Source organism: Gadus macrocephalus, chromosome 13 (genome assembly GCF_031168955.1).
Source record: "Gadus macrocephalus chromosome 13, ASM3116895v1".
Lineage (NCBI taxonomy): Eukaryota > Metazoa > Chordata > Actinopteri > Gadiformes > Gadidae > Gadus > Gadus macrocephalus.
This window is the reverse complement of record NC_082394.1, coordinates 3,622,786-3,645,285: the sequence shown is the minus strand read 5'-3', so window position 1 is coordinate 3,645,285 and position 22,500 is coordinate 3,622,786. Positions and strand designations below refer to the sequence as shown.

General features: G+C 46.8%; 2 protein-coding genes and 1 pseudogene across 6 annotated transcripts in view; 2 read left to right on the top strand and 1 right to left on the bottom strand.

Moving 5' to 3' along the window:
- LOC132470956 (potassium voltage-gated channel subfamily KQT member 2-like) overlaps positions 1-2,406 on the top strand; it is a 13,726-nt pseudogene extending 11,320 nt beyond the window's left edge.
- Positions 2,407-4,688: 2,282 nt separating this feature from the next.
- On the top strand, positions 4,689-13,538 carry ctsa (cathepsin A). Of its 4 annotated transcripts, none has more exons than XM_060069389.1 (15): positions 4,689-4,781; positions 5,568-5,644; positions 5,996-6,156; positions 7,170-7,281; positions 7,520-7,570; positions 7,651-7,737; positions 8,159-8,314; positions 8,597-8,773; positions 9,539-9,630; positions 9,725-9,803; positions 10,028-10,176; positions 10,618-10,693; positions 10,811-10,900; positions 13,090-13,191; positions 13,307-13,538. In XM_060069389.1, the coding sequence occupies exons 3-15, from the start codon at positions 5,996-5,998 to the stop codon at positions 13,388-13,390; spliced, it is 1,416 nt and encodes a 471-aa protein (XP_059925372.1). In that variant the 5' UTR covers positions 4,689-4,781; positions 5,568-5,644; the 3' UTR covers positions 13,391-13,538. The 4 variants fall into 4 exon arrangements, with proteins under 4 accessions (XP_059925372.1, XP_059925371.1, XP_059925369.1 ...); XM_060069388.1 differs by having other exon boundaries at positions 5,987-6,156; positions 10,031-10,176; XM_060069386.1 differs by having other exon boundaries at positions 5,987-6,156.
- Positions 13,539-14,526: 988 nt separating this feature from the next.
- Positions 14,527-22,500, bottom strand: part of pltp (phospholipid transfer protein) — a 103,844-nt gene continuing 95,870 nt past the window's right edge. Inside the window, exons 2-17 of one of the 2 annotated variants that reach the window (XM_060069508.1) lie at positions 21,152-21,206; positions 20,364-20,482; positions 19,972-20,071; positions 19,446-19,574; positions 19,109-19,264; positions 18,642-18,705; positions 18,493-18,556; positions 18,237-18,328; positions 17,768-17,944; positions 17,216-17,275; positions 16,938-17,102; positions 16,371-16,438; positions 15,968-16,010; positions 15,737-15,800; positions 15,508-15,584; positions 14,529-14,810 (exon numbers count right to left, since the gene is read on the bottom strand). In XM_060069508.1, coding sequence (XP_059925491.1) covers positions 14,715-14,810; positions 15,508-15,584; positions 15,737-15,800; positions 15,968-16,010; positions 16,371-16,438; positions 16,938-17,102; positions 17,216-17,275; positions 17,768-17,944; positions 18,237-18,328; positions 18,493-18,556; positions 18,642-18,705; positions 19,109-19,264; positions 19,446-19,574; positions 19,972-20,071; positions 20,364-20,475 — 1,467 coding nt within the window. In that variant the 5' untranslated portion in view covers positions 20,476-20,482; positions 21,152-21,206 and the 3' untranslated portion in view covers positions 14,529-14,714. Of the gene's footprint in view, positions 14,811-15,507; positions 15,585-15,736; positions 15,801-15,967; positions 16,011-16,370; positions 16,439-16,937; positions 17,103-17,215; positions 17,276-17,767; positions 17,945-18,236; positions 18,329-18,492; positions 18,557-18,641; positions 18,706-19,108; positions 19,265-19,445; positions 19,575-19,971; positions 20,072-20,363; positions 20,483-21,151; positions 21,207-22,500 lie in introns of those variants that run through there. The other variant, XM_060069509.1, reaches the window with a different exon arrangement.

Sequence of the window (22,500 nt, the reverse complement as noted above, 5' to 3'; positions counted from 1 at the left end):
CGCCAGAGTGGACCAGATCGTAGGCAGGGGCCAGCAGCCCACCGACAAGGACCGGCCAATCCCTGACAAGGAACGTCCCAAAGCAGCCAATGAGGAGAGCACTGAGGACCCGAGCATGATGGGACGCCTGGGAAAGGTTGAGAAACAGGTAACGCGAGCTGCTAACGGCTAACACCGCCAAAAACACCCAGAGAACAGTGCACAAACTGCTAACAATGCTAAGGCTAGCTGATATACTGTTAATGCTAACCGCTAACGCTGCTAACACCATTCACTCGAGAAACAGAAAACATTGCTAACACTGCCACTAAAACTGCTTACATGGCTGCGGTGTGCTATGTATAAGTATACACATGCTATTTAAGTTTATTGTTTAGTGTATATTCTTAATAAATCTCTTTGGTGTGAAGGTGTTGTCCATGGAGAGGAAGCTGGACTTCCTGGTCAACCTGTACATCCAGCGAATGGGAATCCCCCAGACGGAGACCGACGCCTACTTTGGCTCCAAGGAGCCCGCCCCCCCCTACCAGAGCCCTGTGGATCACCTGGAGAGGAACCAATCAGCCAGGTGAGTCCCAGCACTACAGCCAATCACGTTAGAGTACTTTATTAACACACAAGACTGTAACCAATCAGCCAGGTGAGTCCCAGCACTACAGCCAATCACGTTAGAGTACTTTATTAACACACAAGACTGTAACCAATCAGCCAGGTGAGTCCCAGCACTTCAGCCAATCACGTTAGAGTACTTAACTGCTTAATACAGGTTGGCTTTAGAAATGGCACTGTTTTACTTCAGTCAATTCATAATTAATGTTACAATGAATAATGATCATGAGGAATGACACAATGAATAATGATTCTTAAATAATGTATCATGAGGTATGACAATGAATAATGGAACTAGTTTTGACTAGTTGTTGTCTTTGCAGGCCGTGTATTAACTAGCTGTAGTGAACGTGTTATGTATTAACTAGCTGCTGTCTGGGCAGGCCGTGTATTAACTAGTGGTAGTGAACTAGTTGTAGCGAACCAGTTGCGTATTAACTAGTGGTACTCAACTAGTTGTGTATTGACTAGTTGAGGTTAAATAGTGTTGTATTAACTAGTTGAGGTTAACTTGTTGTGTATAAACTAGTTGTATACTAACTAGTTGTAGTGAACTTGTTGTGTATTAACTAGTTGTAGTAAACTAGTTGTGTATTAATTAGTTGTGTATTAACTAGCTGCTGTCTCTGCAGGCCGTGCCCCAGTGACGTCACCAACGTCATCCGTTCCAGCTCCATCCCCCTCCCCCCCTTCACCTGCCCCCCCTCCACCTCCTGGCAGCCAATCAGCTCCCAGGTCCATCAACAAGCCCCGCCCCTGAGCCAGCGAAGCCAAGGCAACACTCCAAGTCCGGTCGGAGACGGGTCCCTGGTTCGACTCCCACCTCCTCCCCCTAACGACAGGAGACCTCACAGACTGAGCGCTGGGGAGAGGGGAGGGAGGGAGAGAGGAGGAGAGAGGGGAGGAGAGAGAGGAGGTGACAGAGGAGGTGATAGAGGAGGTGACAGAGGAGGGGAGAGAGGAGGGGAGTGGGGAGGAGAGAGAGGAGGGGAGAGAGGAGGGGAGTGGGGAGGAGAGAGAGGAGGGGAGAGAGGAGGGGAGAGAGGAGGTGACAGAGGAGGAGAGAGAGGAGGGGAGAGAGGAGGGGAGAGAGGAGGTGACAGAGGAGGAGAGAGAGGAGGGGAGAGAGGAGGTGACAGAGGTGGGGAGAGAGGAGGGGAGAGAGGAGGGGAGAGAGGAGGTGACAGAGGTGGGGAGAGAGGAGCTGAAGGAGGAGGTGACAGAGGAGGGGAGAGAGGAGCTGACGGAGGAGGTGAGAGAGGAGGGGAGGAGAATGGCGAGGGGAGAAGGCAGAGGAGGGGAGAGATAGCAGAGGAGGAGGTGTACAACGAGGAGCTGGAAGGCTCCCTCAGTGGCTCCTCCCTCTCCCCCGCCCAGGAGAACCAGGAGTACTGCCCCTCCTCCTCCGCACGTCCGGGGGGCGGAGACCGCAGCACTAGGGCCCGCCCCTTCAGCGCAGAGGACCAATCAGACAGTGACGCTGAGCATCCTGCTCCCTTACCCCACTCTGCTTCGGGAGAGAGAGCCTGGAACAAAAACAAGTAGGACCGGACTCAACCAGAACAAACTAGACTAGACCAGACTAGACAAGAACAAACCTGATTAGACCAAAACAAACTAGACAAGACAAGACCAGAACAAACTAGATTAGACCAGTACCAACTAGACCAGACCAGAAAAAAACTAGATTAGCCCAGAACCAACTAGACCAGACCAGAACAAACTAGAGTAGACCAAACTAGACTAGATTAGAACAGACCAGACCAAACTAGGCCAAACTAGAGCAAACTAGACCAGCACAAACTAGATTAGACCAGACCAGACTAGACCAGAACAGACCAGACCAGACTGGAATAAACCAGAACAGACCAGACCAGACTGGAATAACCCAGAACAGAGCAGACCAGACCAGAATAAACCGGAACAGACCAGACCAAACTAGAAGAAAAGAAAAAACACCAGTTTGATAATGGCAGTTGATAACAAACTTGCTCTGAAAGAAGAGAAAGACATCGTCTTCTAAAGTGTTGAATGTTTGACAAGAGATGGACATGTGACACGCCCCCTCCACAGGGCACACCCCACGCCCTCCACAGAACACGCCCCCATCCAATGGCCCCGACCCTTAACAGGACACACCCCCTCCACAGAACCCTCAACCCCGACACACCCACTCCACAGTATACGCCGCCTATGCAGGACACGCCCACTTCACCAACAAGCCCCTACACAGGACATATAATGTTCATAGGACACGCCCCCTCTTCGCGGACACACCCTTGACTATAGGACACACCCCCTTGCCCAAGCCAAGTGGGCTCCTCTCACAGGACCTTTGGCTAACTAATGGATCAGGAATGCTAGCATCATAGGAACATCAGCTAACACTAATATGCCAATGAGCACCATACTCAGGTACTGCAGTACTCTTCTGCTGTCTAGAGCAGTCTAATGGTCATTCATGGTGATTAGTACATGTATTTAGGGTGATGTTAACGCACTTGCATTTCATCTTGAATTAAACTTTTCTGGATTAGTTTAATAACCGGTTGTACAAATGTTTTTTTTTATATATATATATATCTAGCCAAATTTCTGCCTCTACATTTGTAATGGATTGTATTGGCTTTTAAATATTTTTATGTAACCTTTTATTGTTTTTTAGTTTTGTTTTTATTCCTGTATTTTGTCTTGTAATGTGTCTTTGGGTGACTAAAAATGTGTGTGTATGTATGTATGTATGTAGATATGTATGTATGCATGTGTAAATATATATGTATATATATACACACATGCATATGTATATACCCCATGACACCATTGGGAGGGCACCAAACCGGTAATTGTTTTTATTTATGTTATTTTTCATGCTCAACTGAATTCAAAAGATTGAGCCTCTACAGTCATACCTGCTGCATCATTGTTTGCATGATGTAAATTGTATTTAATATTCAAGTCATATTTTAAACGGCGGATTCTGATTAGGAATCCTCCTTTTAAATCATTGGTCTAATAGTGTTTTCACAAGAATCATTTTAACCACCAAGGATTATTATTGAATATCCACATCTGTATAACAAGCACAAATATTATATGTATAATCTAGTGGCTATCATTTAGCATGACCTAGCTTCTACTAGCTGGAAGGCCATCAGTGGCTAGCTGTCAGCAGGACATAACTGCTACTAGCTAGTAGCTTAGCTGTGGCCAGCTGTTAGCAGGACCTAGCTGCGGCCAGCTGCTAGCAGGGCCTAGCTGCTATTAGCTAGTAACCTCGCGGTGGCTGGCCTTGTACTAATTAGCTAGTGATTTATTGAGTGCGTTATGATTTCCAACAAGTGCTGAAACCACCATATGATGGTCCTGGACTGTAAAGAGACACAATGGCTGATACATATATCATACAATTATTAATAATATTACGTTCAAGCCACTCTTCTATATATATATATACATATTTATTAACACAGCTTTCCTGAGCTCCAATTGTATGTACAAGTTTGTCTCTGATACTAGCCCTCCTATCGACACACCAGCGAACTGTTTGATTAATGATTAATGATTAATTATGTCAAAATAATAACATGAAATCCATTCTGTAAGGGTGGTGTTAAACATTATTGTCTGGGGTGCTTGTTTTAAATTACTGCGTTTAAGGTTTTTAAAAACTGTACCTCCTGCAGTTATTTTACCTGAAGTTATATCATTTATTTTACATAGAAACTGAATTAATAATAACCATGACATTTATTTGGTCTATTTTGGCCATCAAACAAAGCAATTGCAATTTAACATTGAATTGAGAGGGGGAGAGACAGGAATAGATATGGATAGGACAGGTAGTGATAGATAGACAGACAGACAGATAGCAGATAGACACACAAACAGATAGCAATAGATAGGCAGACAGACAGACAGCAATTTAATCCTATTTGTTTCATCACGGTCTAAAGTATTTTCTTAGACTTTATAAATATCTTTGGTCTGAAAATCCAACCAAACTAAATCATCTTTATAGGAGGCTCCTTGTCAATGTGATTGCTGTATCACGTGGTTCCTTTATAGGGCAGATCGCTCTTGCTTGATCACGTGGGTCATATATACATCAGCTGACCTGTATTGGTCACGTGATTTGTGGTGGTACAGTACACAGGAGGAAGTTTGGAGACGAGGTGAGGCGACGAAATAAAACTGTTTACATGTTTAAAACTACTGTTAATTCATTAGCTTGCTGCTTAAGAACTAAGACGGATAGATTACCTTATAATACTAAACCTTAAGCTGCAAACGGAGCATATTCATCAGAAAATTTGTTTATTTCACGGCAGCGTTCCCGGGACTGAAGACAATGTGTTTTTAAATTGCTTCCACATTGTTTCAACTTTTTTTAAAGTGCTTCCACTTTAAAACACTTGAACGTGTTTTCAGTCCGCCAGATCTCTTAACTGGTCTACGTTGTTGTATTATGATTTGATGTCACACTAAAGGTGGTTAAAGGTGTTGTAGGTAAGAGGAAACTTCACCCATTTCCATTAAGCTTTGTATCGTTAGAAAGTAGAAACCCACTCATATTTTTGAATGGTCGTGCATCATTCCCTTATTTTCTGGAGATACTGGAGAGATCCGTATCGATCTCCAACACTTCCTGTTTAAGAGTAGTGTTTGAGTGCAATGTGTTAGATGCAAAACCTATCCGTTAGCTATTAGTGATCGAAGATGACTCTGTGAGAATATGTTCTTGTTGACTGCTCACTTGACTGCTTAGATGTAAGATGGCCTCGGAGCATCTCTTCCGTGTTTGGTCTTTGATCTTGCCTGTCAATCACAGGTCTGTCACATGCAGCACTTCGAAAGGGTGGAGGTGGTTCTTTATTAATCCCGTAGAAACGTAGAGAGGATGGTTTATATGTTCTAGATACTTGCTCTATTTGGTTATTTTCTGCTCCATCTCATTACAGCTCATGAATCGTACCTAAAGCATTATTGGTTTGTATTCGGGGCGCCCGAAAAAAAAAAACTCAAGCTTTGAATAATCGTAAGTATTTCCAAACGAGTATTTTAATCTTTAATATTTAATATAATTTTTAAAGAAAAAATAATAACAAAACTACCAAATCGTTAGCCTCCTAGCATAATCACCTAAATCATATTTTGGCCAAATGTGACTCCACTCTACTAAAGCTGATTTACTGCGCCTCATTGGCTATATCCTAAACCAATCGGAGTGCTGTGTACATTCCACGATCACTATCTAAATAGCTCCGCTATTGACCTAGGCATTTTTTACGCGAAATACAAGATGACCCTTAAAATATGACTTGGGCCATGATGCTATGAGGCTAACGCTCTGCTTCCTGCTGCTGTGTGTCCGTCCCAGATGTTCCAGATGTGCGTCCTGCTGCTGGCACTGCTGCTGCTGCTGCTGGGGTCGGAGGCGGCCCCCCAAGGAGACGAGGTGGTCTACCTCCCCGGTCTCGGCAAGCAGGCTGCCTTCAAGCAGTACTCTGGTTACCTGACCGTAGCCAAGAACAAACACCTGCACTACTGGTCAGTACTGGTGCCTGACTGTAGGAGAATACAAACCCGTACACTACTGGTCAGTACTGACGCCTGACTGTAGGACAGGGATGGGCAACTGGCGGCCCGCGGGCCGCATGCGGCCCGCATCCTCACTCAGTCAGGCCCGCACATAATAGAAAAAAAAATGACTAATAATAATTGATCGAGTTACAGAAAACTCGGTCAAGAAAGATGAGAAGAATTCATAGAATTCGAAGGCAAACCCATGCGTCTAGTTTGCTTAGAAGCGATATCAGTCATTAAAGATATCCACTTAAGTCGCCACTACAACTACTACAACTGCTTGTTGGGTTTGAGTTCATTGAGTTGTTGCACTTAATGTTGGGCCACTGTTTTTCAGTTTTTTTACTTCATTGAATGATGATGTATGGGAGCCCTTTGCACTGATAAAAATACTGACCATTCATGTGGCTGTTTGAGCATGGAAAACATGAAATGAATGTATGTTGGTTCAATTAACATACCGTACATAGGTTATGATTCTGGATGATTTTTTAGGTAGTGGCCATCCCCGAAATGCACCAGAATACAGGAAATCATGTCTACCAAATTCAAAATTGTGTAGCTTCTCTCAGCTCACGTTTAGTTGAACTGTGCAGTCATGTGGCCCTCCGATGGTTATGATGAAAAATGTGGCCCTCTTTATCATGAAAGTTGCCCATCCCTGCTGTAGGAGAACAGACCACACGCAAACCAGCCCCTCTGCAATACTAGTCAGTACTCCGACACCTGACTAGTCTCTTCCTCTTCACCCACACACACGTACTCAACGAGACGGCAACATGCGTGCACGCACACACCCCTCCTTTTCAGAGTTCTGAGAAGAATGTAAGGGGGGGGGGGCTTACACTGTATGCAAGGGGCCCTTACACTGTGTGTGTGTGTGTGTGTGTGTGTGTGTGTGTGTGTGTGTGTGTGTGTGTGTGTGTGTGTGTGTGTGTGTGTGTGTGTGTGTGTGTGTGTGTGTGTGTGTGTTCCAGGTTCGTGGAGTCCCAGTTGAACCCCGCCAAAGACCCGGTGGTTCTGTGGCTGAACGGCGGCCCCGGCTGCAGCTCTCTGGACGGGATGCTGACCGAACACGGGCCCTTCCTGGTGAGTCCTCGTGCTGCCTCCTAGCTCTCTACTGCCTCCTAGAAACCTCCTAGCTCCCTGCACCCTCCTAGATCCCTCGGAAGCTCCCTGCTGCCTCCTAGCTTCCTATTAGTGAGATGCTCCCTGGAGCTAATCCCTCTCAGTGGACCTAAAGACCAGTGTAGCCTCAGACCACTGGACCTCTAGACCAGTGATCCTCGGACCAGTATACCAGGAGTAATGTGGTTGTTTCTTTCAGATCCAGGATGATGGCGTGTCCCTGGAGTACAACCCCTACTCCTGGAATAAAGTGAGTTGACCTTTGACACCTCTTTGACCTCTATGATGACCCCTCCCATGCAAAGAGTTTGACTGAGCTTTGTCCTTTAGATTTCCAACATGCTGTACTTGGAGTCACCAGCAGGGGTCGGCTTTTCCTATTCCGATGACAAAAACTACGTCACCAACGACACAGAGGTACGTTTCCTGTTCTGAAGGAAGTGGAAAATCCCTGGCCTTGTCAAAACATTAGATAAAATGACTACAACGCTTATACACCAGGATATTTATCTACTCAATGTGATAAATAGTCTGCTCTGGGCCATCACTGATGGCCACATCAGTGATGGCCACATCACTGATCATCACTGGGCTTGGGAATCTTTGAGAATCTCACTATTAAGATTACGATTCTTGCGTACACGATTAGATTCAAAATCAATTCTGGATTTCAAGGTAGTATTTTAGACCAGTACCTCTTGAAGCCCATGGCCACTACGCAGATGTGCGCGTGTTGCGTCACTCGCTGCGCCACGGCAAGGCTCCAGAGGGATCGGGGTTGTGATCCGGGCTCCAGGGGTGTTCGGCAGGGTCTCAGGTCTCCGTCTTGTCCTCCCAGGTGTCCATGAACAACTACCTGGCCTTGAAGCAGTTCTTCAAGCTCTTCCCCGAGTACAGCAAGAACCAGCTGTTCCTGACGGGAGAGAGCTACGCAGGGATCTACATCCCCACCCTGGCGGAGAGGGTGATGGAGGACCCCGCGCTCAACCTCCAGGTGCCGCCTCTCTGCCGCTCTGGGATGTTATGATGGAGATGTTATGATGTGTTGGAGATGTTATGATGTGGTGTGGTGGAGATGTTATTGTGGTGGAAATGTATTATGTGTGGATGTGATGTTATGATAGACGATGGCACGTGTGCCTTGGTGACGATCCCGTCTTGCTCATGGTTGCCTCTCGGTTGTCATGGTTGCCTCGCGGTTGTCATGGCGCCTTGCTGTTGTCATGGCGCCTCGCGGCTCCCGTTGTGTGGAGGTTGATGTTCGGTCTCTTCCCAGGGTATCGCCGTTGGCAACGGGATGGCCAGCTACGAGCTGAACGACAACTCCCTGGTGTACTTTGCGTACTACCACGGTCTCCTAGGCAACCAGCTCTGGGCCCAACTGCAGACTTTCTGCTGTAGTAAGGGAAAATGTGACTTCTACAACAACCACAACGTCAACTGCTCCAACAACGTACGTCCTCACGAGAAACTACCGTGTTCCCCTACCTACGTCTTTCTTTGTTGTGTACGGGGAATGGGTTAGCCTAGCGATTGTGAGTGCTCTGCCCTTGTTATCTCTGACGGTACATCCTTACTGTACCGACAGAGATATATTGTTGTTTCTCTATCTTCTGACAAATGTACCTATTGTAAGTTGCTTTGGATAAAAAAGCGTCTGCTAAATGCCCTAAATGTAAATGTCCTCACTAGTATTGTGCACTAGGGCTTTGACTTTTGCCCAAAAATCATATTCGAAGTTCGTTTGTTTATTAATGTTAATATTCGAATATATTCGTATATTTATTAATAATATTTTGACCATTAAATGCCTTCAGTAAGACCTGGATTGGGCTTCGCAAGGTTTGTTTACCGGCGTTGCTATGGTTACCGGTCTTGCGCGTTCCAACGGTTTATTAGGTTTCTAATAAATCGCTGTCTAATCAATACTTCATTCACTGCCTCTTCCGTGGTCATAACAATATTATGAAGAGACTGCGTCGGGTTCTCCGACGTCTCTCCCTCTTGGCCTGCCCATAACGGGTTCCAATATTAAGGGCTGCCTAATATTCGTTCGAATTTTGATTTATTTTTTGATATTCTAATTATATTAGAATAACGAAGTTTGGAGTCAAAGCCCAATTGTGTGCTTTGCTTGTTGGGAATTGATGCTCTGCGTGGCCTCTAACTCTGGAGTGTCCCTCCGTCCTCTGGGGCTGTGGCATCTGGCGCGTTGCAGCTGGAGGAGGTGCAGACCATCGTGTACGGCTCAGGCCTGAACATGTACAACCTGTACGCCCCCTGTCCGGGGGGGGTCGGCCAGAGGTTGGGGTGAGTCCAGACCCGCTGAACAGACCCGGTCCTGTGGTGGGAGGGTTGGTTGGTTGGTTTGGTTGACTGACCCTGGTTGTTGATGTGGTTCCAGGATGGATGGCGGTAGTCTGGTACTCAGAGACCTGGGGAACAGCTTCACCAGACACCCCTCGACACAGCGGTTGAACCAGGTGGGTCCTAGTTTGGGTTATGGTATCGATATTAGGTTATGGTTTGAGGATAGGTATGGGGTTATGTAATGGCTTAGGTTTAGGGTTATGGTAGAGGGTAGGGTATCGGATAAGGTTATGGTTTGGGGATATGGTCAGGGGAACGGGTTATCGATAAGGGTGAGGTATGGGGTTATAGCTAGGTATTGGGTTATGGTTTGTGTTGATGAAGGACTTGTTTCCAGAAGCTGCGTGGTGTAGCGTCCCTCTTCAAGAATGTCCGGCTGGACCCACCCTGCACAAACTCCACCCCCTCCACCCTCTACCTCAACAACGCCTACGTCAGGGCGGCTCTGCACATCAGTCCTGCCGCACTGCCCTGGGTCATCTGCAGGTGACGCACCTGGGCCGCGTCCTGGAGACTGGGGAGCCCCGCCCATTCTGCCGGCGATTTGAGTTCGCCCCGCAGAAGGGTCTGGAGAAGAGCAATACATTTCTTTCTGCTTCCGATACGATTTTGCGGGAGCCAATCCCCAAGGTGGCTTTTCCCCCGTGGCGCGCTATTGGCTGGTTTAACACAATGACGACAGGGAAGCGACGGCAAGCAGCCAATTGAGTACAGAGTCATTTGAACGAGGCCCGTTGATCACGCCTCTTGTGCTGGAGAAAATTGAAAGCAGGTTCCCCAGACCAACGTGCAATCTACGATTGAGCTTGGTCTGGCAATAGCCAGGCTAGTAGCCCTGGGTTAGTTGCTAGCTGGGTGGCATACTAGCTATCCCAACCTGACGCTAAGACGACCCTCATAACGGACTGCTTGTCTTCTTTATTAAAGCTCGGAGGTGAACCTCAACTATGGGCGTCTATACGTGGAAGTCAGTAAGCAGTACCTGAAGCTGCTGGGAGCCATGGTAGGTATTGCTGGCGCTGGTCCAGCCTCACGATCAAGCGTTCAGAACTCACTGAGCTGGTTTAGGTGAGGCACCTTGCTCCTGTGTGTAACTTGTGTCCTGGCTTGTGCTCCCCAGCAATATCGTGTCCTGGTGTACAACGGTGACGTCGACATGGCCTGTAACTTCATGGGAGACGAGTGGTTTGTGGAGTCGCTGCAGCAGAAGGTACAGTTTGAATAGCCGCAGATTTAAGGCTTTCACATCAGGAAGTGTGAGGCTGTTAAATCAGAAAGTGTAAGGCTTTTTATCAGGTGTAAGGCCTTGAAATCAGGAGGTGTAAGGCCTTGAAATCAGGAGGTCTAAGGCCTCCAATATGAAGCATTATAGAGACAACATTCAGAGGCATGGAGCTTTAAAATCAGGATGCATCAGTATGAATAAAGCTTTAAAGGAGACATATTATGGTGTTTTCCCAACAAGTAAACATAGTATTTGAGTTCCAGAAAACATGTTTTTGAAGCTGTTTGCTGGAAATAGCTTTTAGGAAAAAAAAAATCGGGCCAACCGCTATTCCCCTCTGTTTCAGTCCCTTCAGAACGCGCTGTTTCTGGTGTCTGTAGCTTTAATGTAAATGAGCTGCTGCCCATTGACCAATGAGCTGTCAGACTGAACCACAGCATGGAGGAGAAGGGATTGTTGCTGTTTGCGGACTACTGGAGCTCTATATCTATATAATATAATATAATAATAATATGCATGGGTATTTATACAATATATCTAATATGACGGCCAAAAGCTATGTGCGCCTCGGATGATATTATGAATCATAAAGACTGCGTCTGACGTCTTTGGCACTACCACAACAAGTCAACACTCGTAGTGGGGGATATCTCGGCCATGGTTGAGAAGAATTGGGGGAAAGGAACTTTGGCCTTGACTCTCTGAAGTCCATGAACCGCGACATGGAGGAGAAAGGGATTGTTCTCCGGGAGCTGAACTGCCCCCGAAGCTTCCCGGCTGCTCCGGCGGGCGTCCTCCGGGAGTTAAAGTCCGGCGGGGATAGCTCGTCAGCAGTCCGGCAGCTCCGCTCCGGGAGTACAATCCCTTTCTCCTCCATTTCTCCTCCTCCGGACTGCCGCCGAAGCTCCGGCGGCAGTCCGGAGGAGAAAGGGATTGTACCCCCGGAGCTGAGCTGCCGCCGAGTTCCCCCCCGCCGGAGCTGCTCGTCCGCTGGTCCACAAAATCGTAGCTATGCTCTGATTGGAGGGGAGTGGGGAAGTGGGAGGTAATATTAAACTGTACCCCCTTCCTACGTAGGAGGGGGCGCCGAAACTGACTCGCTCGTTTTGTAACTGTAGGCGGGGTACTTTCAGAAATGCATCTCACTCAAAAAAATCATGTACAGACTTTTTTCCAAGTTTGTATGAGAGTGGGAGCACCAGAGACCCAAAACAACACCCCACATCCCAGGAAAAGTGTTTTCATAATATGTCCCCTTTAATATCATGAGGTGTATAGCTTTAAAAGAATGTATAAATCATTAGGAATACAAGTTTGAAATCATAAGGTTTGTTCAATATCAGACGGTATAGAGCAGGGGTGTCAAACGTACGGCCCGCGGGCCGGATCAGGCCCGCGAACGGGTTTAATCCGGCCCGCGGGCCGGATCAGGCCCGCGAACGGGTTTAATCCGGCCCGCGAGATGATTTTGTGAAGTACAGTATTGTAAAAAAATATATAATATAATGTATATATATATATATTATTTTTTTTTTATAAAAATCCTTCCTAGCATTACATGGATTGCATTGACTGGCACTGATTAATTTGTTGTACATTGAACTACTGGACAATTGTGTGTAACTGGAAGTCGCTTTGGAATGTAACGTAAAATTATCTGCTATTTTTCAATGAAGGAAACTTCTTCATGTGTCCACTAGAAGTCGCAATAGCAATTATGTTAAGCAAGCAAACTTTATACCGGGGCTGAGCAGGGAGCAAGTATAAACAGGTAGTGCAGCTAGCCCGTAGCTACCTTGTCGTTCTGCCTTATACTTTCAACATTATGCGCTTTGGCACTCTCATTGCCCCAAAATGTCTCTGTCAAAAAGACAAAAGGTGGACACAGAGTGCACAGAGTTTTCCAAGAAAAATGGTCATCGTCCTTTTTATTCACGGAAGTAAATGGGAAACCTGTGTTTGGTGTGCTCACAGCATGTTTAATTTTACATAATTATGCCATATTTTTACCGGTCCGGCCCACTTGGGAATAGATTATCCTCCATGTGGCCCCTGAGCTAAAATGAGTTTGACACCCCTGGTATAGATGGTGATACATCAGGTATAGATGGTGGTGCATCAGGTATAGTGGTCTCACCCCCCCCCCCCCCCCCCCCATCCTACACCCCCTTCAGGTGGAGGTACAGCGGAGGACCTGGACCTACCAGGACAAGGAGGGGCTGCAGGTGGGCGGTTTCGTTAAGGAGTTCAGCAACCTCGCCTTCCTCACCGTCAAGGTAAAGGCCTCCACGCCCGGTGGCTAAGCGCTAAGCTAGCAGTGGTCGGGGCATTACGTTAGCTCACCATAACCCTAGCTAACTGGACTCTGTTGTGTTCTCTTATTCTTTGCAGGGCTCGGGTCACATGGTCCCTACTGATAAGCCTGCGGCTGCCTACACCGTGTTCTCCCGCTTCCTACTGAGGCAACCCTTCTGACCTGACCTAGGGACCGGACCCGACCACAAACTGATCAATGCACTGCATGAAATGAGGCGATCACTGACACTGAATGTCTCCCAAGCTCCGGTTGTCTTCCTGCTTCTTGTTTTCTGTATATGTCGATTAAAAAAAATTACGAAAATAAGTTGCTGTGAATTATCTTCTTCTACCTCGATTTTGTCTGGTGGGGTTACTACAACCCTAACTCCAGCTTGTAGTCACCCTGGTGGAGTTACTACAACCCTAACTCCACCTTGTAGTCACCCTGGTGGAGTTACTACAACCCTAACTCCACCTTGTAGTCACCCTGGTGGGGTTACTACAACCCTAACTCCAGCTTGTAGTCGTGCTGGTGGGGTTACTACAACCCTAACTCCACCTTGTAGTCGCGCTGGTGGGGTTACTACAACCCTAACTCCACCTTGTAGTCACCCTGGTGGGGTTACTACAACCCTAACTCCAGCTTGTAGTCACCCTGGTGGGGTTACTACAACCCTAACTCCAGCTTGTAGTCACGCTGGTGGGGTTACTACAACCCTAACTCCACCTTGTAGTCACCCTGGTGGGGTTACTACAACCCTAACTCCAGCTTGTAGTCACCCTGGTGGAGTTACTACAACCCTAACTCCACCTTGTAGTCGCGCTGGTGGGGTTACTACAACCCTAACTCCACCTTGTAGTCACCCTGGTGGGGTTACTACAACCCTAACTCACCTTGTAGTCACCCTGGTGGGGTTACTACAACCCTAACTCCAGCTTGTAGTCACCCTGGTGGGGTTACTACAACCCTAACTCCAGCTTGTAGTCACCCTGGTGGGGTTACTACAACCCTAACTCCAGCTTGTAGTCGCGCTGGTGGGGTTACTACAACCCTAACTCCAGCTTGTAGTCACGCTGGTGGGGTTACTACAACCCTAACTCCAGCTTGTAGTCGCACTGGTGGGTGAGGTTGAGGTTCTATCTAGTGGTGGAGAACATTAAAGGCCGTTTATGGATTCTAACACAACGCTACACACTGCGTTTTATTCCACACGTTTTTATTGCACTAGTTTGTGTGTGATGTGTGTAACTTATGTGTTGTATATAACTTATGACCCATCCAGGCTTTGCTGGGTCGCGGGGGTCTACGTCTGGTCTGTGCTAGGTCCAGGTCCAGGTCTGGGCTCTTCTGGGTCGTGGGGTCCAGGTCCGGTCTCTGTGCAGGGGTCATAGGGGGGGGTCTGGGCTCCTGCTGGTCTTGGGGGTTCACGTCCTGGCTCTACTGGGTCAGTAGGTCCAGGTCCTGGGTTGTGGAGGTCCAGGTCTGTCGGTCTTTGGGGGTTCACAGCGTCTCCTCGCTCCCAGGACGGATGCTGCCCTCGATCATGTCCCTCAGCCCCCGGCTGAAGTGGAGGTTGGCTCCTATCACGATGTACCCCTGAGGAGGAGGAGGAGGAGGAGGAGGTGGTGAGGAGGAGACTGAGAGGAGGAGGAGCAGACTGAGGAGGAGGAGGAGCAGCCTGAGAGGAGGAGGAGGAGGAGGAGGAGGAGGTGAGGAGGAGACTGAGAGGAGGAGGAGCAGACTGAGAGGAGGAAGAGCAGACTGAGAGGAGGAGGAGGAGGAGCAGACTGAGAGGAGGAGGAGGAGCAGACTGAGAGGAGGAGGAGGAGGAGGAGGAGGTGAGGAGGAGCAGACTGAGAGGAGGAGGAGGAGGAGGTGAGGAGGAGCAGACTGAGGTGAGGAGGAGCAGACTGAGAGGAGGAGGAGGAGCAGACTGAGAGGAGGAGGAGGAGCAGACTGAGGGACCTGAGACTGTGAGAGGTAATAGAGACCTGAGGAGGAGGAAATTGGCAATTGGCATCGAACCCTAAGTATTAGTAGTCGAATATAGTTTATCGTGTATGCTAAAATATAACGATGCAGAGAATAATATATTTTAGCAATGTGTTTTGTATACAGCATTATTAATTATATAATATATAATGTATACAGTAGTATTAATGTTATGTCTACAGTAGTATAAGTGTTATAATGTATCCAGTAGTATTCTAGTATTAGTGTTATAATGTACACACTAGTATTGTAGTGATATAATGTATAGTTTATACTGTATATATAGGATTGTAGCACTCACGTTGTGATACTCCACCACCTCCTTCACAAAGTCCATGCCATCAGCCAGGGGGATCCGAACCCCTCTTTTAGTCCAGTCTACACACACACACACACACACACACACACACACACACAGGCGCGCACACGCATGTGTGCACACACATGTGTTCAGAGAGATGCACAACATTTAATATTCATATTCTAACTTGTATTATTAATGTTAATATGAGAATAATTATTAAACTGACTGTTGATGAGAGGAACCATGGAGATCTGGAGCATCGTCTTCAGGGGACCCTGGAGGGGGATCAACTGCACACACACACACACACACACACACACACACAGACACAGACACACACACGCATGCAAACACATGCATGCACACATACACACAAACATTTGATTAGATTCTGGTAGACAGACAGATTGTGAGAGGCAGAGAGACAGACGGAGAGAGGGAGGAAGACGGGTCTTACGGCAATGGATTCCAGGGCCGACTGATTGGAGAAGATTTTAAATCTGGAAGAAAATAAAGAACCTTGAGAATCACACACTTTACCTGTCTCACACACTCACCTGTCTCCCCCTCCCTGTCCCCGTCTCATCCAACCTGTCCGTGTCGCACCCCACCTGTCCCACCCCAACCATCTCACCCCACCTGTCTCACCCCCCACCTCTCCCTGTCTCAACCCCACTTGTCCATGTCTCACCCCAACCTGACCCTGTCTCACCAAACCAGTCTCCCTTGACCACTAACCCCTGCTGTCTCTTCCCACATGTCTTACCCCACCTGTCTCTGTCTCACCCCCCCTGTCCATGTCTCACCCCTGTCCCCCCTGTGTGTGCGTGTGTGAGTTTGTTTGTGTGTGCGTTGTGTACCTGCGGAGGTCGGCTTGGACAGACAACCGTTTTCCCTTCATGGAGACTTTGGCGTTGAACTTAGCTTCCTGCAGGCAAAGGAGGAGGTTCAAACACACACACACACACACAGACACAGACACACACGCACACACGCAGACACACAGACACACAGACACCCACACAGACACCCACACAGACACACACAGACACAGACACACACACACACACACACACACACACACACACACACACACACACACACACACACACACACAGATTCACTCCATCTCAGACTCACCCACACAGATGTGTGTGTGTGTGTTGATGTATAATGTGTGTTTGTGTGTTTGTGTTGATGTATAATGTGTATGTGTGTGTTTGTTCATGTATATAATGTTTGAGTGTGTGTGTGTGTGTTGATGTATAATGTGTGTGTTTGTGTGTGTGTGTTGATGTATAATGTGTGTGTTTGTGTGTGTGTGTTGATGTATAATGTGTATGTGTGTGTTTGTTCATGTATAATGTGTGTGTGTGTGTGTGTGTGTGTGCCTGCGTCTGTGTGTGTGTGTGTCTGTGTGTGTCTACCATAGTCATGCTGGTGAGCTGAACAGGAGGCTTCCCGGGCGGCAGCACCATCACATTGACGATGGCTGTCACGGCAACGGTTGCCCCGGAGGTCCTGATGGAGGTCTTTGGAGGAGCCGTGACCTCCAGTTGGAGCGACAGAGGAGCTTCTATAAGAGCTGGATTCTGAGGAACACACCTTCATCATCATCATCATCAAAATCATCATCACCACCTTCATCATCAAAATCATCGTCCCCCCCCTTATCATCCTCATCACTGGTAATGTGTCTACTCACCAGCATCATGATGGTTCCAAAGAAGGTGGTCCTGAGCATCATCAGCATGTCTTTAGACATCTGGTGGAAGAAGAGCCAGCATCAGCCGGAGGTCCTAAACATCTGCTCGACAGCAGGAGGCCAGACCATCACCGGGGGATCTTGACGTAAAGGTCCCTCCCACAGGGAACCATGCATCTTCTGGGGGTCCCGATGAACGGATCTACTCTACACCAGGAGACCATCACCTGGTGGTCCTAAACATCTCTACAGGTAACCATCGCCTGGAGGTGTTAAACATCTGCTCTACAGTAGGAGACCATCACCTGATGTAAAGGTTTGGGCCCAATCCCATTTCTACCCCTTACCCCTTCCCCTTGCCCCTCCCCCTTATTTTGAAGGGGGAAGGGGAAGGGGTAAGGGGAAGGGGTAAGGCCCAATCCCATTTCTACCCCTTACCCCTTCCCCTAACCCTTTCAAAACAAGAGGGAGGGGTAAGGGGAAGGGGTAAGGGGTAGAAATGGGATTGGGCCTTATTCCACCTGGAGTAAAGACAATGACAGGTTTCCTCACCCTGTCATGGGCGATGTGCATCTGGAAGATCCCTGCTTTGTAGTAGGAGAACATGCCGCTGTCGAAGAAGAACTCTGACAGCGCCAGGTACACCATGCGGTCGTTCTCCTGGATCATCGGCGCCACCGCCGTGTTCTCCAGGCTCACGTTCTGATTGGCCAGCTCGTAGAACATCCCCTGAAACCACCGCCATGACATCATCAGCGGAACCAAGCACCGAGAAATCGAAACACAATAGAGAAGATTAGAGCACAGTAGAGCAGAATGGAACATAACAGAATAGACGAGAATAGAACGAAATAGAAACAGGATGCAATGGAGCAGAATAGAAAATAACAGAATAGACGAGAATAGAACAGGATAGAATAGAGCAGAATAGAACCAAACAGAATAAATGAGAATAGACCGAAATGCAACAGTATAGAATAGAGCGGAATAGAGCGGAACAGAGCCGGACGGGACCGCTCACCCTGAAGTGCATGTCCATGCCCCTGGAGGTGAAGACGGGGTCACTGAGGAGGGAGTAGTCGATGCCAACATAGTAGTCCACCTCGCTCCTCACTGTCAACACAAACATCATGACAGGCTCCTCCCACTAGAGATGGCCCCTCCCACCCGGGGAGGGGCCATCTCTATGCCCCTCCCACCCAGACGTTAATACGCTCCCTGAAGTCGGAGTGAAATGTGATATTAAACATAATCACGCATATTGATTGATTGTTTACCTGGAATCGTGGACAACATGGTGTTGATGTGACCAAAGGCAGCATCGTTTAGAGCAGGACAGATCTAGAGAGACAGACAGACAGACAGACAGGGCTATAGCTAGGATTCACTGACTCCTTCATTGATGAATGGATTAATGATGTCAGACCTGGTTGTTGAGCAGGTAGCGCATCCCAGTGGTGATGAAGGAGGCCAGGAAGTCGTACACCCTCCTGGAAACGTAACATCAGTTAGAAGCTATTTCGACTGCGATTATGATTGGAGTTTGGTTTCTCGTTTGTAGTTTATTTAACATGAGGTTAGCTTGTAGTTTATTTAACATGACGCCAGACTGTAGTTTATTTAACATGACGCCAGACTGTAGTTTATTTAACATGACGCTAGGTTGTAGTTTATTCAACATAACGCTAGACTGTAGTTTATTGACCATGGTGCTAGGTTGTAGTTGATTGAACCTCTAGATGGTGCTAAATTGTAGTTTATCATAATCTACGACAGACAGACAGACAGACAGACAGACAGACAGACAGACAGACAGACAGACAGACAGACAGACAGACAGACAGACAGACAGACAGACAGACAGACAGACAGACAGACAGATCCTTCACTGACCCCAGCGTGCCACTGAACTCGGCGCTCATCTTGGCGATGTTAGCATCACAGGTGATGTTGCTGATCTTCAGCCGACCCAGGTCGTCTCGCACAAACTTCAGCGCTGTGTGGATGTCGACTCCTTCGGCCGAGGCGTTGACGGTTCCTTTGTCGAAACTGACAGAAGATTAACATGTAACAACGTACCATGAACCGTAAATATAGAAACAGTAAGTGGAGTAGGGTTGGTGTGGTAGAGTAGGTGGAGGTGTGGTAGAGAATGCTGCTGGTGTGGCAGATTAGGTGGTGCTGTGGTAAAGTAGGTAACGTGGTAACATGGTATTCGAAGCCAGCTCACAAGAACCAGTAGAGGATCTGTCTCTTGAAGCTCAGGGTGATGGAGGAGTCCTTCACTTGGAACAGGAGACCCAACTCTGGCTGGAAGAGGAGCTCAGCCTGCGTCATGTTGAGCTCCATGACCTTGATGCTGCCCGGAGGAGCCAGACATTAGACACCGGTCTCAAAGAACATCTGCATGTCTGGTGTTGTGTTTGATGTAACGTTAAATATAAAGTACTGCAGTACTATCGTATATCGTTCCTACTCAGTGATGGTGTAGGGTTGGAGAGTGAGATTGCAATATATTGTACCTTATATATTTCCTCTTTTGTGATGGTGTAGTGTGAGATGTGTACTATAGAAGTACAAGTTCTCCAGTAATGTATGTATAATGTATATCCAGTAATATTTTTACTATGTTATGGTGTGGTGTGAAATACAAAGTACGGAGGAAGTAGAATTACTGCAGTAATTGGCACTTTGGGATGGAGTAGTGGGAGGTAAAAAAGTACTAGAGAAGTAGAAGTACTACTGTAATATATTACTCTGTGATGGTGTACTGGAACCGTCCCTCCTTCCCTTCCATCTCGGGCATCGAGATGTTACTCAGCTCCTCTTCCACAAACTTCTGCGTCTCATACTTTACTAAAACATCACAAATACTTAGTATTAAATACTACGTACTTTTACGAAAACATCCCAAATATTTTTGTAATATATGCTACGTACTTCACTTAGACATCACAAATATTTTGCATCAATACTATGGTACTCACACATGTTATGTACTTAAATACAACGTACTTCCCTAAAACATCACAAATACTATGAACTTCCCGAAAAACACAAGTTACGATAGCATAATGTTACATTCCGTCATCATAAGTCCTCCTCTCTGTTTATGTTGTGTTGCCACGGTGACAGCGGTGCATCTTACGCATCTCCAGCCCTTTATCGGTGATGCGGATTCTGACTCCCGCTGGCTCTGGCCTGTTGCATGTTACCATGGTAACCAAGAGAAGAAGGGGGGACCACAGGAAGAGAACCATCCTGAACGCACACACCCACACACACACACCGACACACACACACACACACACACACACACACACACACACACACACACACACACACACACACACACACACACACACACACACACACACACACACACACACACACACACACCATCAGGACAAGCTGTTCACTTTTCTAATCCCCTCTGACACACAAACCACAGGGTGTGTGTGTGTGTGTGTGTGTGTGTGTGTGTGTGTGTGTGTGTGTGTGTGTGTGTGTGTGTGTGTGTTTTTCCTTTTTTGTGTGGGTTAGACAAACGTTTCTTGGAATTCAACCTCTGCACACAAACTCCCACTATATACACACACCCACACACACAAATACACACACACAAACACACACACACAAACACAAACTTCCCACTGTATACACTGACACACACTATATATACAAACAGTATATAGTATTCAGCACTTTCACAGATACATTATGCAAACATAGATGCATAGATTTTATTCGACGAGTGTGAATGTGTATGTCTGTGTAGGTTAGTGTGTGTATTGGTGTGTGGATGTGTGTGTGTGTGTGTGTGTGTGTGCGTTGGTATGTGGTTGTGTGTGTGTGTGTGTGTGTGTGTGTGTGTGTGTGTGTGTGTGTGTGTGTGTGTGTGTGTGTGTGTGTGTGTGTGTGCGCGCTACACTGTACCTTTTGGACCATCCACTGCTATTCCAGTCTGTATTTTATTCAAGTCTCTTTCTCCCTCTGTGTATGTTTTTGTCTTTCCCTCTCTCTCTCCTTGTCCCTCTCTCTCTCTCTCTCTCTCTCTCTCTCTCTCTCTCTCTCTCTCTCTCTGTGTCTCTGTCTCTCTCCCTCTTCCTCTCTGTATGTCTCTCTCTCTCTCTGTGCGTCTGTGTCTGTGTCTCGCCCTCTCTCTGTGGGTCTCTGTCTCTCGGTCAGGGGTTTTACAGCTCGCTCTCTCTCTCTCTCTCTCTCTCTCTCTCTCTCTCTCTCTCTCTCTCTCTCTCTGTGTCTCTGTCTCTCTCCCTCTTCCTCTCTGTATGTCTCTCTCTCTCTGTGCGTCTGTGTCTGTGTCTCGCCCTCTCTCTGTGGGTCTCTGTCTCTCGGTCAGGGGTTTTATAGGTGGAGGGCAGCAGTAGGAGGGGCAACATTCCCCTTTCTTCTTACTGAGAAATCGCACTCTCGTGTGTGTGTGTGTGTGTGTGTGTGTGTGTGTGTGTGTGTGTGTGTGTGTGTGTGAATCCTAACAGAATTGACCCTCCTCCTCCTCCTGTGTTTGAAGAGGAGGAGGGAGTCTGGCTCCAGTTCTCTTCACTTTGTTGTTTGAGCTTGACTGGTCTCAGCCTCCTGGACCCCCTACCACTCTAATACATGTTCTATAACATCTAACCCTAACCCCTCTAAAACATGTTCTATATTATAACATCTAACCGTAACAACCCTTATACCTGTATCATTGTATAACATTTAACCCTAACCACTCTAAAAACATGCTCTATATTATAACATCTAACCTCTGTAATCCTAACCCTTAAGTCTAATAATTAACTGCAATACTCTTATACATGTTCTAAATATGTACAGTTTTTAACTTTATTACAAAAACAGGTTATGTAGTATAATATCTTACTTTAATACTAAATCTTAATATCAAACTTCAATACTATGATACATTTTATACAGTATACCATCTTGCTTGAACACTCTAATATATGTTCTATAGTATAACAACATACTTTATAACTCTCATACACGTTGGTATAATACATATTCAAATTCATGTTCTATAGTTTATTATCTAACTTTAAAACTCAAACACATGTTAGTTTGATGTCTAACTTTAATACTGTTACACATGCTATTTAGTATAACATCGAACCTGAATGCTCATATACATGTTATATAAAATAATATCCAACTTGAATTCTCTAATTCGGGTTATATAGTTAAATATCTAGCTTTAATACTCTAATACACGTTTGAATAATATCTCACTATAATACGGTAATACATATTATAATATGATATGTAACTTC

Coding starts and splice junctions, on each gene's coding strand:
- ctsa (XM_060069386.1), top strand. CDS start 5,987: ATGTTCCAGATGTGCGTCCTGCTGCTGGCACTGCTGCTGCTGCTGCTG. Junction 6,157..7,169: donor AACAAACACCTGCACTACTG/GTCAGTACTGGT, acceptor TGTGTGTTCCAG/GTTCGTGGAGTCCCAGTTGA. Junction 10,901..13,089: donor TGGAGTCGCTGCAGCAGAAG/GTACAGTTTGAA, acceptor CACCCCCTTCAG/GTGGAGGTACAGCGGAGGAC.